Source organism: Planococcus citri, chromosome 5 (assembly GCF_950023065.1).
Source record: "Planococcus citri chromosome 5, ihPlaCitr1.1, whole genome shotgun sequence".
NCBI lineage: Eukaryota > Metazoa > Arthropoda > Insecta > Hemiptera > Pseudococcidae > Planococcus > Planococcus citri.
This window is the reverse complement of record NC_088681.1, coordinates 55184948-55199344: the sequence shown is the minus strand read 5'-3', so window position 1 is coordinate 55199344 and position 14397 is coordinate 55184948. Positions and strand designations below refer to the sequence as shown.

Genomic DNA, 14397 nt, shown 5'->3' with positions numbered 1-14397 from the left:
ATTTTAGTACCTAAATGACAATTGTAAAATATTTTTCATTTAAAATATGAAATTTCAATTATGTATTTGAAAGACATGCAGTCAAATTTAATTTTTATGGATGGATGAAATGAGTTACGAATTTTTCAGGACTATTTGATGATTATTCCATTTTTCAATTTTGAATATCTGGACTTGTATCAACTCCAATGCCACTGTCTTCTCCACCCCCCCCCCCAAATTCATGGTTTTATTTTCAACTTGACTGTCTTTTACGTAAATTTAAAACTAGAATGGAGACTTTATCAGTAAAATTTGATATCATTTTTGGTAGCGAAAATAATTTGTATTATGTTTCTTCATGAATGTTTGAATAATTTTGAACTAAGAGTACAGTGCAACCTTTTGAAATTCTTGGGATTTTTTCCGATAAAACTTCAATAATTTTTTGGCCATTTTCTTTCTTTGGAAACTGAGATTGATACTTTTCACGGCCTTTGACTCGTCCCGGCCCAATTTTTACCATGTTTGGAGATCCAAAAAATGATACATCATAGCTTTTACTGCAAATCACGGTCTTGTAAATTTTCCAGTTTAAAATTAAATCAACTAGGTAAGTCTTTAGATCAATTGCAACGATCTATTTTTGGATCAAAGAGTAGACAATTCAGAAACCAGAAAGTTTTGAACCAAAATCTAAGTAAACGAAATGAAAAATAAAAATTGAAAAAAAAACTTAGTCTCAGATCAATCGGATAAGAATAAAATAATTCGAATTCAACACAAAAAACCAAAAAAAAACTCACCTATGAGCCACGCTCCCAGGCACAATATCGCAAACGATGAAGGCTTCTCGATTCTGCGGAGTTCTAATATGTCTGACAACGATACCAACATCCTCATCGACATCGTCTCTGGTCAAGTCGATGACATGAGAATTTCTACAAACGTTGGCCAAGAACGGATTATTCTTAGGAGGTAACTCAGGTAAAGGAGGATCATACTGCAACGCATCTTCATTATGGACCATTCGCTGTCGTCTTTTCTGTCTATCGGTCAACTCCAACTTATCTTCATCTTTGGCAGCACTATTAGTTGGTGCCAATTCGGTGGGAGACGAGTCGTTACTCTGCACAGGGGTATCTTGCGAAGCGCTACGAAAATGGCATCCGGGTTTACCCCCTGTAGCCGGAGTTGACCCTCCAGCACAGCTATCCACAACAGAAGAATTACTCGATACTAGAATTCCACTGTCGCAATCTTCGCTTTCGTGATCGGTGACAATATTCGAGACCGAATCCGAGTTGCAATCCAAAGAGGTATCTTTTTGATCGTCGCAGATATCGTGAAACTGGCGAAATTCGCTAATACCCGGTAACTGGCCGTACGAAAAGCTGCGTAATTTCTTTAGTTCTTTAACGTTGGCCCTTTTATTGGCGCAATTTTTATTCGACTCGTCGACCGAGGTTTGTTTATCGTTATTGCCATTGGTGGTGTTGCTGCTACGGTACAACTTGGCGAGTATTTTATTGGTGGACGACTTCAAGTATTTATCTGAGATCGCTCTTAGTTTCGAAGAGATGCAGAAATTATCCACTTGTTTGATGGTATCCGGATCTGGATCGTTGATAGAAGCATATTCGGTCTGCCAGGATGAGGCATCTGGAGACTGTGGCTGTGACTGATAGGGGCGGATATTTCGGGGACTTCGTGTAGAATCGTTGACCAAATCCGCCCAATCGGATCTCGAACTCGATCTGGAGCTCATCTGAGGACTAATTGGTATACTATGAACACTGTTTGGAATACTCGTACGTGAATCGGAATAATCGCTGTGGCAGCTGCTGTTATCATCGTACGCTGACCCGGAGCCGGGCACAGAATAGAATGCAGGATTGAATTGCTGCGACTTGAAGCACGTCAGCTTGGTGTTTTTCACTTTCTCCAGAAGAGGGTTGCGTCTCTCTTTGGCTGAGGCGGTGTAGTACATTTCTCGGTTTTTACGAACCATCGTCGTCGTGTTTTCGGGGCTCCATTCGGCGCCATTCTCGATAGTGATGCGGTTTTCGCGCACGTTGTATTTCTTAACGTTTTGTTCGTTCGTTTCGTCGAAATGATCGTAGCTTCTGGTGCTTGCTGGAGACGAGTCTGTAACAAAAAAAATCAAAATTTTGGAAATTAATTTGGGTAATTTGGGTAAAACAAAGTTCTCAACACGAACAGAATAAAATATTGTGATTCATAATTTAAAAATATTCTCGAGTAGGCGAACTCTTATAATTTTCGAAACTATTAGGGCACATAACCCCCTTCCATAGCTACTTTCTGGAGTAAAAATCATTACTCTCAGGGTTCGCTAGTCTTCAAAAAATTTCTTGAAATTGGTGAAATTTTCATAATTGAAAAAAATTGAGGCGCATGACCCGACCCCCTCCCTCCAAATTGGTCTCATGAGACAAAAATATTCTTCGGGCTCGTTCGTCATTCATTTTTTGGAACTAGGACCAAAAAAGTCAATTCGATAAAAAAAAAATCATAATAATTCCAAAATTGTAAACTCATTTTCGAAATTTCACCAACCCCCCCCCCTCCCTACCTCCAGTTTGTCGCAGATTCTTTCTATATCCGAAATAGTACAATTTACTAAAATTTTCCAGCCAAAAAAACTCTACAATTCGGCGAATTTTCATAATTAAAAAAATTAACCCTTTCTCCCCCTCAAAATGGGTCATCGAGGTCAGAATTATTTTTAATGACAGGTTCTTCCTTCATTTTAATTTTTTTGTACTAGGGTCAAAAAAGTCGATACGATAAGAAAATGTACGGAATTTACAAAAATACACATTTTCAAAAGTTGAGGGGAGTTAACTCTCTCCTTTCCCCTCGCTCTTGGTCCCTCCTCAAGTCCTCTGTATCTTGAATTACAAAACAAAACATATTTTAATCAAAATACGAGTGAAACTCGATTGAGGTGTTGACAACTTTCTAAAAAGTATAATGGTATCTACCATCATTATTTTGAACGGTATCAATTAAATTCACCCCTCCCTCCCCCCTTGAAGTGTGAAAATTTTTTAACAAAAAAAATATCAACCACAAAAACGTTTTCCTCTCTAATAATTTTTTTTGTAATGGTAAGTTGATATTCCAACTTGCTCGGTAGGACAGGACAAATTAAGAGTGTTGATTTACCACATTGGCGCCCCACGTTGGGTGCCAATGTTATGGTAAACTTGGATTCTAACTTGCCCATTTAGCACAGGACAAGTTGGAATGCTGCACCCACCCTTCCTAGCCAAGGCTTAGTTAGGGATTTACCATATACAGTAGTCCCCGCTTAATGGAATTGGTTTGGGCCAAGGTACTTTCAATTCTATTAACCGGGACATTCTTATAAGCGGTCCAAAAAAAACACAGAAAAAATTTTGAAATATGTATCCTATATCTTTGCTTATATCATAACATCGTACTACAAAAATCCTACCATGTAGTATTTGGGCTTTCCCCTGGTCATAAATAAGCTTGGACTTCCTTCAGCATTATTTCCATCATTTTCACAGACAAATTTCCAATTTCTACTTGTTTGTACCTACTTATTTATTAGAATCGAGTTGGGACCAGGTATGTTTCATTCTATAAACCAGAGAAAGCTGAAGGATAAAAACACACAAAATTCCAAATTCTGTTGAAATTTCATCACTTCTTGATGTTTTTAGTACCTAGTCGATTTCAGTACGTTTTTGGTTGTTTAGTTAGGTACCCACATTTGGTTTTTTAATATGTTTTGAACACTTTTTTGGACAATTTTTATAAAAATTTCATCATCTTTTTTTTGCCAATTTTCACTCATTACAAAATACTCTTCATTTTGTGTTTTTATGCCATTTTAACATGTTTAAATCATGTCTTTTCCATCCACTTTTTGTTAAATGTTGTCAAATTTCTGTGATTTTCTCCAACTTTTGAAGATTAATCAATTCTATTAACCGAACTCGATGCTCTTTTTCACTACAATAAGCGATGAAATTTACATGTAAGAAGATGCAATCGTTCTGTCCCAACCCATTTCTATTCCATTATCCGAATTATTCTATTAACCGCGACTACATTAAGCGGGGACTACTGTACCTATAATATCCAAATAACAACCAGCTACCGTCAGGTGGGGTCGCTTTGATTTTGGGAGGTGACTGTGATAGCGCTTATTTTTCTGCACGTTTTGATCTGTGGAGCGAGTAAAACGTCGAATTAATTTTTTTTTTCAAGCAAAGTGGTTACACTTATGGTGAATTGACACGATAACAGTGTTGAGTTGGTAAATAATTATTTTCGTCCCTGCTTTTAATTGAGTTTTTTAATAGTGGTAATTTTTCAAGATTTTTCATCACTCAACAAAAGTTGATGTTATAGTATTTTCAGATATGTAATAGAACATTGGCTGATAGTCTATCGTAAAGCTACACTCCTTAGGAAATATCTCCAAAAATTTTGAGTTTCTAGGTTGTGGTGCCTCCAATCCTTGGCCCATTGTTCTCAGTGGAGATGTTATAAATTTTTCATTTTTGAGGCTAAAAATCTAAGTTTTGAGACTAAAGTGAAAATCAATGCCATTTTCGGATTCAGTGTGAAATTTCATCCCATTTTGATAGGTCGCAAAGGTATTTTATTGAATATCTAAAAATGTTGTTAAAAAACTGAATTTTATGAAAAATTGAGGAAATATAGGGGCTTTTATCGCTTTTTCAATAATATAACGACTTCCTCTCGGCCAAAATTGATGAAATTTTGTATGGTAGGTCTAAAGGTGATGAGAAATCATTTTTTGAAAAAAAAAGTACCCCAATCAAAGTAACCCCATCTTGTGGGTGACTTTGATACGGGCTTTGAGGCTGAGTGGTGCAATTTTTTCAAAAACATCTTTCTACGCCGTACAGAGCAGAAAACTGACAGTATTCAATGCACTACATTTATTGAATACTTGATCATGATCAAATATAACAGGATATTATTTCTGTCCTGACTCTGTCAAGACTGCAACCTTGTACAATATATCTTATAAAATAACTTCTGCTGTGAGCAGCAACTATTGGAAAACTATGAGGCAGACAGAGCTGTGGGACTGAAACGATTTTGGGATTGGATTTCAGTTTCGGGATTGAATTCGTTTCGGGATTTGTTCTTCAAATTTTCATTTCGGTTTCAGGTTTTGGGATTGAAAAATTTGTTTTGGTTCTGGTTTGAATCGGTTTTGGTTTTCGGGATTTTCATTCCAACCAATTTTAAGCCCAAATTCACCAATGACCCTGCAGAGGTCTGAAAAATGGGAGGTTTTGAGGTGAAAAATCCAATGGAGTGATTAGTTTAACGTTTCAAGTGCATGTTTTGCTGATTTCGTCGAGTAATTTTTATTGTAATTTGAATGATTTACGATAAATGATGTAAAATGACCATTTTTCAAAATAAAATCGGAGAAAAAAGGCAAAAATTGAAATCCTAAAACCGAAACAAAATCGTTTCAGGTTCAAAATGATATCGTGTCTGGGATTTTTTCGGATTTGGGATCAAGAAAAATAATGGTTTTGGTTTTGGGATTGGATTTGAATCGGGATTTAATCGGTTCCGGTTTTGGGATTGTTTCGGTCCCACAGCTCTGGAGGCGGACATGACATAGCTGTCCGTTTTGGTCGTCAGTCATCTGCTCTGGCGGAACTAATCCGTCCAGAGCGCGCTATTATCAGTAATTGTTGGCAAAAAGCAAAACTTCTGTTTTTTTTTTTTCAACAACAAAGAAACATTTTTGGAAATTTTTGACAATTTTTAGCAAAAATCAAGCCTTTTTGAAAATGACAAGCAAAATAGTGACACTTTTTACTTTTTTGCAATTTTCGTCGAGAAACAGGGTGTCTAACAACACTTTCACACAAAAAATTGTGACCTTTTTCGTGACCTATTTTTCAGATTTTCATCGCATAAAAACACGCACCTCAACCCACTCTCCCCTCCCCTCCCCTCCCCCAAAAAATGAATGACATTACTTGATACTGCGAGGAATTTTTTTAAATTATTGAGTAAAGTTTTCATGACTTTTTCATGACTTTTCATGCCTTTCATGATCACCTACCGAAATTCATGACCTTTTCGTGACTTTCATGACCGTTAGACACTCAGAAAAAGTGAGACATTTTTGCAACTTTTCTATAAAAACGTGACCTTTTTTTATTTTATTTCGACAAGAAACGAAATTATGACAATTATAGCAAAAAACAAGGCTTTTTAGCAACTTTTGGCAAGAAACAACACTTTCTAGCAATTTTGACAAAAGCTCGAGATTTTTTTCTATTTTCCCAGAAAGCGAGAATTCGACAATTTTAGACAAAGCTAGGCAGGGTTTCATTCTAGTGCTTTATTGTAAGCGTAACGCAGAAAAGGCAGGATCACCAATTCGGACAGAATAAAAAAGTGAATGATTTTTGTTAATTATTCACTTTTTTTTATTATCAACATTTTTTCATTTTTTTCTTCAAGAAGTAGGTAGAAAGGATTCGAGCTGATTCATTAGGGGGAGGGGGTGGATGGTAAAAAAGCCGAAAGAAAATTTTCCCCGACAAAACATTGCCATATTAGCTGTTTAACCTCTGAGGCACCTTTGAAAAAATGTTGAATGAATACAGATAGGTAATTCATGAAAAAATCACGATTTTTTATCCCCTTTTCAATGGCATTTTTTCTCGTACATAAATTATTTTGAAAAAACAGAACATTTTCAGGGAAATTATTTGAAAAGGAAGGGAGAAAATTTTTTGGAAATTTTTGGAAATTTTCCAGTCAGTATACTAAGGTATTTTTAACATTTGATCAAAATTTCACTCAAAGTTTTGAATTACGCAGTTTGTTAGAAAAAGTTGGCCAAATGCAACAAAATACTCTTCCAAAAATTGACCGACTTGGATGAAATTTAGCCGAAAATGCCAAACTGAGGAATTATTGGGGAGGGGAGACAAGACATTCCCCCCCCACACACACCTCTCTCGCACCGGCTCTGGAAGTAGGGCCAAGATTTGAAAAAATTGAATTTCTGAAAATATTAAAGCAACCGAGTACGAGCCCCGTCCAGTGCCCACAGGGTCAAAATCATTTTACGATGTTCACCTTTCACGGAATTTCAAGTTTTACCATCAAAACAGTCACCCAGGCCAGACTTTACTAAAACTTGAATTTTTTCTCATTTTAGCCTCAATTTTGAGGAGTTTGGCTCCCCCAAACAACCCTTTCATTCAGATCCGATGTGTTGGAAAAGGGGGGCTTGGGGTACGGTTTAAAATCAATCTTTCGAGCTGAAATTTTCAGAATATCATTTATCTATTTTTTTAAATGAACTAATCAGTAACTGAAAGTCGAAAAAAAATCTACCAAGTCTAGATAAGGGCAACGATTTCAGCCATGACGAACAATGAAGTAAACAAATGAAGAGAAATCACCAGCCTCGAAATTCACGCCGCTGGAAAAACGTTAATTTTCAAAATTCTCCCTTTCACGAGCGCACATTTCACATCATTATAGTCAGTCAAAACATAAACACCACCTTTTACCAAGGGACCATATTTAAGACCCTATCATTCCCCCAAAACTAATGAACAACCTCGCACATAATCAACCATCCGTGTTACTCGTTCCATTCCACCTTCATCACAGACTTGTGATATTATGAATATTACACTCCATTCGCCTCCTCCTCTCCTTTTACCAACTACAGTTAAACACCATCAACGATCAAACGGTCTAGATAACGATTTTCCATTACCCTGCTTTTTTATGCATTATACTCGTACTTTGCCCAGCCTATACCCTGTAGTCATTTACTATGTAGACGAATACACCTGCCACCTGCCTGCCATAAGTTCGTTTCGCGTGAATTATGCAATTCCAAAACGAGTCGAATTCACTACCGTTGAGGTATTTTTTCCTATGCTCGGTTAGGTACCTATTAGTACGTCTGGCTGGGTTATTCGATAGGGCTCCCTTTTGCCCTCTCGTGACTTTTTCCATCTATCTTCTATCTTGTTTGATTTTCTTTGCTAACTTGCAAGTTTGATGCTATGACGACCCCCCTTTGAGATGATGTGGAGGTGTATTCGTTTATGAAAATGAAATTTTCATCGATTTTCAACTCAACGTAGAACCTATTTCACTCCTTATGTAACATATAATAGGTTCAATTATTGCAACAACGATGAAAATTCCGATTCTCTGAATCAACTCCTCGTATCCTCTCTGTTTAATTACCTCTCTAACACGGATGTATCTATTCCAGGAACTACTGCACACCTTCCTCCCCCGACTTACTGACCGTATAGCTCTGAACTTGTCCACCTTATGCACTTTTCAGTATCCGAATCCGAATACCTAATAATGTAGTATACCTACAATATCTATTATTAATCGAGTGGCTACTCTTGGTATGCTGTATTTGCCCTCCTCTTCTCTCGCTGCCCCCAACTTAATGCTATTGGTGAAACAACACCGACAACATCTCAATCGCCTATTCAATTAAACCTGAAATCTAATCGGATATTAAAGTAAGAGAATAATGTAAAATGTAGTTCACGTTCCATTGGACGTCGTTGGTCGTCGATCGTATAGAACGCGACGTCGCAATTAAGATACCGGCTTCGATTGGAATGCCATACACTCGACTATGTGTATTTCCAGCAACTATTGACTTGTTCACTTTCGTTTGTGTCTATAGAGGCTTTACCAGTTGAATATAGATTATAGGTACTCGTAGTAATGCATTTGAAAATTATTCCAGCGAGCATTTTTTTCCCTTTTTTATCCGGTTCTTCGCATGTTGAGCGTGTAATTGTAAGAGTAACGAGTTGTTTTTTTTTTTTTTTTTTTTTTTTTTTGAAATTGAACTTGAAGTATTTATAAAGGTTTGAATCATACTCGACTTTATCTGAAATGCTTATATGGATATTTATACGTTGCAGGGAACAAAAGAACTAACGAAACTATAAATCTGAATCGAAAGAGCACGTCCTAAAACCTGTAATTCTCTCCTTCTTTGAATCATTTTTGCAATGTACCTATTTGCAAAAATATGAGCAACTTTGATGAAACTTTTTCAAGTCTAACAACGCTTTCAAAGACATTTTTATGCCATAATTGAAAAAAACATTCAAAATTATCAAAAAATTAATTAAAAAGGAATGCTTTTTAAGAAATTTTTCTTATAAATATTCACAACGTTTTTCCCAATTTTTTTTCAATTTTTAGTAATGTTTGTAATTATTGCCAATTTTTAAAAATTATTAGTTCTTGCAAAATTTCAACGATTTTTGATTCATTTTCAATCATTTTTTTTTTTGCAAAAATAACCAATTGTTTACAATAGAATTGGTTTACGATATTTTTACATAATTTTTATGGCATTTTAACGACTCGGATGAATATTTTGATACACTTATTTGCCAAATGGTTATGGATTTCAGTTTAAATTTTGGCCATTTTTCTACTGATTTTGTTAATTTTTTGAAAATTTCAACCGGTTTCATTTAAATTTCTGTCAATTCTCCCATTTAATTCACAATTTTTAAAACGTTTTCATCAACTTTTTCAAATTTCCGCCATTTTTCTGTCAATTTTATGAATTTTTCGATCGTTTCAATATGTTTTAATTGAGTTTTTTTGAAATTTTTTTATACCTGCTATTTTGTATGCAATTTAAAGACATTTCATTTACATTTTTTTAAAAACAATTTTCAGTCATTTTTTCATCAATTTTTTTGACTTTTCGCCTGTTTTACTTATTCAATTTTTGCTCATTTTTCATGAAGTTTTAGATATTTTTCCTCACTTTTTACAATCTTAATGACATTTTCATCAACTTTTTGTAGATTTTCAGTCATTTTTCTGTCCATTTTATAATTTTTTTGAAGAAATGTTTAATAATGATTTGCTATTGGACATTTTTTCCCAACTGTTCACAATTTCAACATTTCATCAATTTTTTCCAGTTTTCGCAATTTTTCTGCCAATTTTACGAATTTTTCGATACGTTTTATTAATTTTTTGAAAATTTTTCAGTCATTTTTCTATCAATTTTTTCCAATTTTCACCATTTTCTGCCAATTTTGACGAATTTTTTGATGATTCATTTCAACTTTATGAATGTTTGCAGTTTTTTCGTCTCTGGGAGTTTTTTCTCCACTTTTTGTTTAAAGATATTTTATTACTTTTTGGAAAAATTTTCAGCAATTTTTCTATCAATTTTTTGAATTATCTGATATTTTTACAAATTCTATCATGAAGTTTTAGATACATTTCTACACTTTTTACAATTTTAATGACATCAGCTTTTTTTGATTTCCAAAAATTTTTCTCGAAATTCTAGAAACATTTTTCTACATACTTTTAAAAAAACCAAAACTGTACATTTTTTTTGGTAAAAATTTTGTTTCTGCTGATTCACTTGTAACGATGCCTGAATGTGAATGGAATTAACAAAAGAGCTTATTTTGCAAAATTTCTCAAACGTTCATTGCAAAAAGTTTTAGTTTTTTGCCAAAAAATCAAAAACTAAGCATCCTAGAAAAAAACTAATGACATTAAGTCGATTGGAAATTTAATTCTCTACAATTTTCCTCGACTTCATTTTTCCGTAGAGTGCTTTTTTCCGCCTCCAGATCGATTTTTATGAACTCAGTTTGCAAATTTTTCAAAAGTTCATTTCAAAAATTTGCAAACTACGTTTCATAAAAGTCGGTCTGGAGGCGGAACAAAGCACTCTACGAAAAAATGCAGTCGAAGAAAATTGTAGAGAATTAAATTTCCAATCGACATAATGTCGTTAGTTTTTTTCTAGGATGCTTAGTTTTTAATTTTTTGGCAAAAAACTAAAACTTTTTGAAATGAACTTTTGAAAAATTTGCAAACTGAGTTCATAAAAATTGATCTGGAGGCGAAACGAAGTGTCCTACGAAGAAATGAAGTCAAGGAAAATTGTAGAGAATTAAATTTCCAATCGACATGATGTCGTTAGTTTTTTTCTAGGATGCTTAGTTTTTGATTTTTGGGCAAAAAACTAAAACTTTTTGAAATGTGAAAATCGGAACAAACTTTTTAGCCACTCAGTATATGTAATGACTGTAATGTTGTTCATTCCATTCAGGCATCCTTACAAGTGAATCAGCAGAAACAAAATTTTTACCAAAAAAATGTACAGTTTTGCCTATCAAATGATGCGTTTACCAGCGTTGTAGATATCAGTGTTGCCGATTTATTTGAAAAACAAATGTGATACACTTCGTTGGCGGACCCTGTATGTATTTTGTCGTTAAGTTTCAGATTTGTATTAATGAAATATCATCAACTTTTTAACCATTTCCACGTGAATTTTTTCCATTCTTTTACTTAGTTTCTGACAATTATTCAATATTTGTGCCAAATTTTCAGGGATTTTTTGTATCAGCTTTACTTCAAATCTTTGCCAATTTTATGTCGTTTTTGGAAAATAGAAAAACCCGCACCAGAAGCTGAAGCATAATGCTAGAAAACTTGGAATGCAATTTTCTCTCACATCGATAGGAAAATTTTCATTCATCCTCCTCTCTTTCCGAAAACCCTCTAGTTTTGTTTCTGTCAAAATCAATGTACCCAAACCCGAGAAAAAATACGAGAAGGAAGATTCTGAAGGGGAAGGGATAAAATTTTTGAGGGCTTTATTCGACAGTGATGGCAAAACTTTTGCACTTCAGTTTCAGTTTTCAGTTATTAATTTCAGTTTTGCTTTTTTCAATTTCAGGTTTGGTTCTATTTTTTTCTCCATCAAATTTCTTAATAGATATTTTGAAATTTATTGGAAAAAATGATCTACCAAAAATCAGTTTTTCTTTTTTCAGTTTCAGTTTTAGTTTCACTTTTCGATTTCAATATTTTTATCTAAGTTTCTGTTTTTAACCAAATGGTGCATCCGCCAAGGACCCCAAACCGACCCAGTCCACGCCTGGATTCCCTCATTCTCAAATTTATCATAAATCTCGAAAAATATCACCTCAAGTGATACCTTTACATAAATATTCGTACCATATACCCTTGACAGCTCGACCAAATTAATCACATCACTCATCCACAACTCATCCCGCAATTAACCTCCGCCTTCACGAATCGTGACTCTAAAAATTCGCCAATATATCATCATCTTGACTCTTTAGCTAACAATAAGTATAAACTGCATCCTTGAATATTCCCATAATACTTCAAACAGAGACCAGATCGAGTGTACCAAATCGCGTGGCTCGACGAAACCGGACGCATTTAAACGCCTCGTCGATCGCGAATTAATCTATGGCAAAATGGACAGAGTCGAAGACTGCTAATCGGCCGTACTCGTAGTACATAGTAAATTATGAATCAATCAATATCATAACCGTTGAATTACATAACAATAACATCTACTAGTCGTAATAATTCATACAGCAATAACGTACCTATTCTGGACACTGTGGAGGTATTATGTGACGATCCTTCTTCGATTTCTGATTCGTATCTTAGAGAAGACAAACTCAACAGTCGAGGTGTATCTGATGGTTGTTTTTGGAACCATTTCATACTGGATGTAATCTATAAAACATAAAAATCATACACATCGTATATAAGTTTAAGAGAGTCTACTGTAAGTTGGTATATTACAAGTATAATAACTGTTTGGTATAGGTATTTTAATCGCCTCCATTATCTTAATCGATACCTCATCATAATAGTCATCTCGATTACACAAAAAAAAAACCGTTGCATGCGAGAATCACCCAACTGCAGCATCCCAATATCTTCTCACACAGAGTACTTTCACTCTCTCGAACATAACTAAGGCGAGCGACGATGAGATGAGGAGATCAAGAGATGTGCGAACCGTTTAGCCAACTCGGGCGAAAAAAATTTTACCTTTAGAAAGCGCACTCGTGTGTTAAATTAAAAAATTAATTTCCAATCTACGCCGAAGACCGAGGACCGATGTCTCGTGAGAGTCTGCGATATACTATAAAAGATCGAGATTGGCTTTTCATCTCTATACGCTTTTTCGCCTTTATTGTGTCCGCAGTCCACACGTCCACGGTCATAAACACCATCCGGCGTATGGGCAGAATTTCATCATCGATCGCTGGTTGATTTTCATATAAACAATACTCTCTCTGGAGTCGATCAGCTCGCGATTACTCGTATACGCATAATTGCTCTTTTACCTCTCCCCTTGCCTGCTGAGGCTTTTAATTCCCATTTTCCTCGTACTTCAGAATACCTGTATATACGCAGGTTCAATGTTAATTGCTCTCCATTATCGTCTCGATAATACTGCTGTCGTCCCATCGTCGTCGTCATTCTATAGGTACTGTTGTTATTGTTCTTTCACTCTAATAGTCTCTCTGTAGTAACTACAGCGTATACAATTATACACTTTACACTCAACCTACAGCGCAGTGCAGTAAGAGGTACATACGACTGTACGTAACAAAGTATATAAATAAATGTACCTAATCGTCCTCCATCATCGTATATCTCATATTATAGGTTTAGGTATGTATTATAGAAATAATGGAGTAAAAAAAAAACATACGATGATATTTTTTTACACAGGGATACCTAAGTATAGAATTCTACAACTACATACGCTCGAGTTCGTTCTTTGTTGTTTTCCTTAATGAATATTGCACCGTGTACCGTTAGTAATAGCGCATTTTACGCGGAACACAGCCATACCAATGGCGACCTCTTCCATCTAAATGGATTTCCTTATTGTAAAAGAAAATCGCTATTCGAATACGATCGCGAGAATACGAGATTAATTTCTTCGATTACGTAATTTCGAAGTAAAATAAAAAACGAAGATTTCTGCGAGAAATTTCGAACATTTGAAGATAATGAGGGGGGACTGGGGATGGAGGGAGGAGGACATGAATATCCTAAGTGAGTTTCTAAAATTTATTGTATTAAGTATGTGTTCGTGGTTTTGGCTCATCCAAAAATGATCAATTTTAGAAATATCTACTTCATTTCTTTTTTTTTTTTTTTTTTTTGAAGAGCTGAACTATTCTAAAATGGTCTAATACTATAACGAAAACAAAATTTTTTAAAAACGAAATTGAGATTCTCAAATTTTTCAAAAACGAAGCCAATAAAAATTTTAAATTGACTCACATACCTGTCAATATTTTTGTAAATTCATTTTTCAACGTTTTATTCAATAATTTCAATAAATCAAGAAATTTTTCAAAAAAAAAAAATACAAAATCTTAGGAATGTATGAAAAAATTGTATTCTATTGAACTTGAAATGCACAGTCAAAAAAAATTTAATTTTGTTAAATTAATTGCGTTGAGGGGGAAGAGGGGGTGGGGTGCCATTTCAAAAAAAAATAGTTAC

General features: G+C 34.8%; 1 protein-coding gene across 3 annotated transcripts in view; it reads right to left on the bottom strand.

Moving 5' to 3' along the window:
- The window catches only part of LOC135846618 (uncharacterized), a 96599-nt gene that overhangs the window by 16887 nt on the left and 65315 nt on the right, over positions 1-14397 (bottom strand). For all 3 annotated transcript variants that reach the window (XM_065365817.1, XM_065365818.1, XM_065365819.1), the window contains 2 exons: positions 12468-12600; positions 786-2127 (listed from right to left, as the gene is read on the bottom strand). In XM_065365817.1, the coding sequence (XP_065221889.1) occupies positions 786-2127; positions 12468-12600 (1475 nt within the window). The remainder of the gene's footprint in view (positions 1-785; positions 2128-12467; positions 12601-14397) is intronic.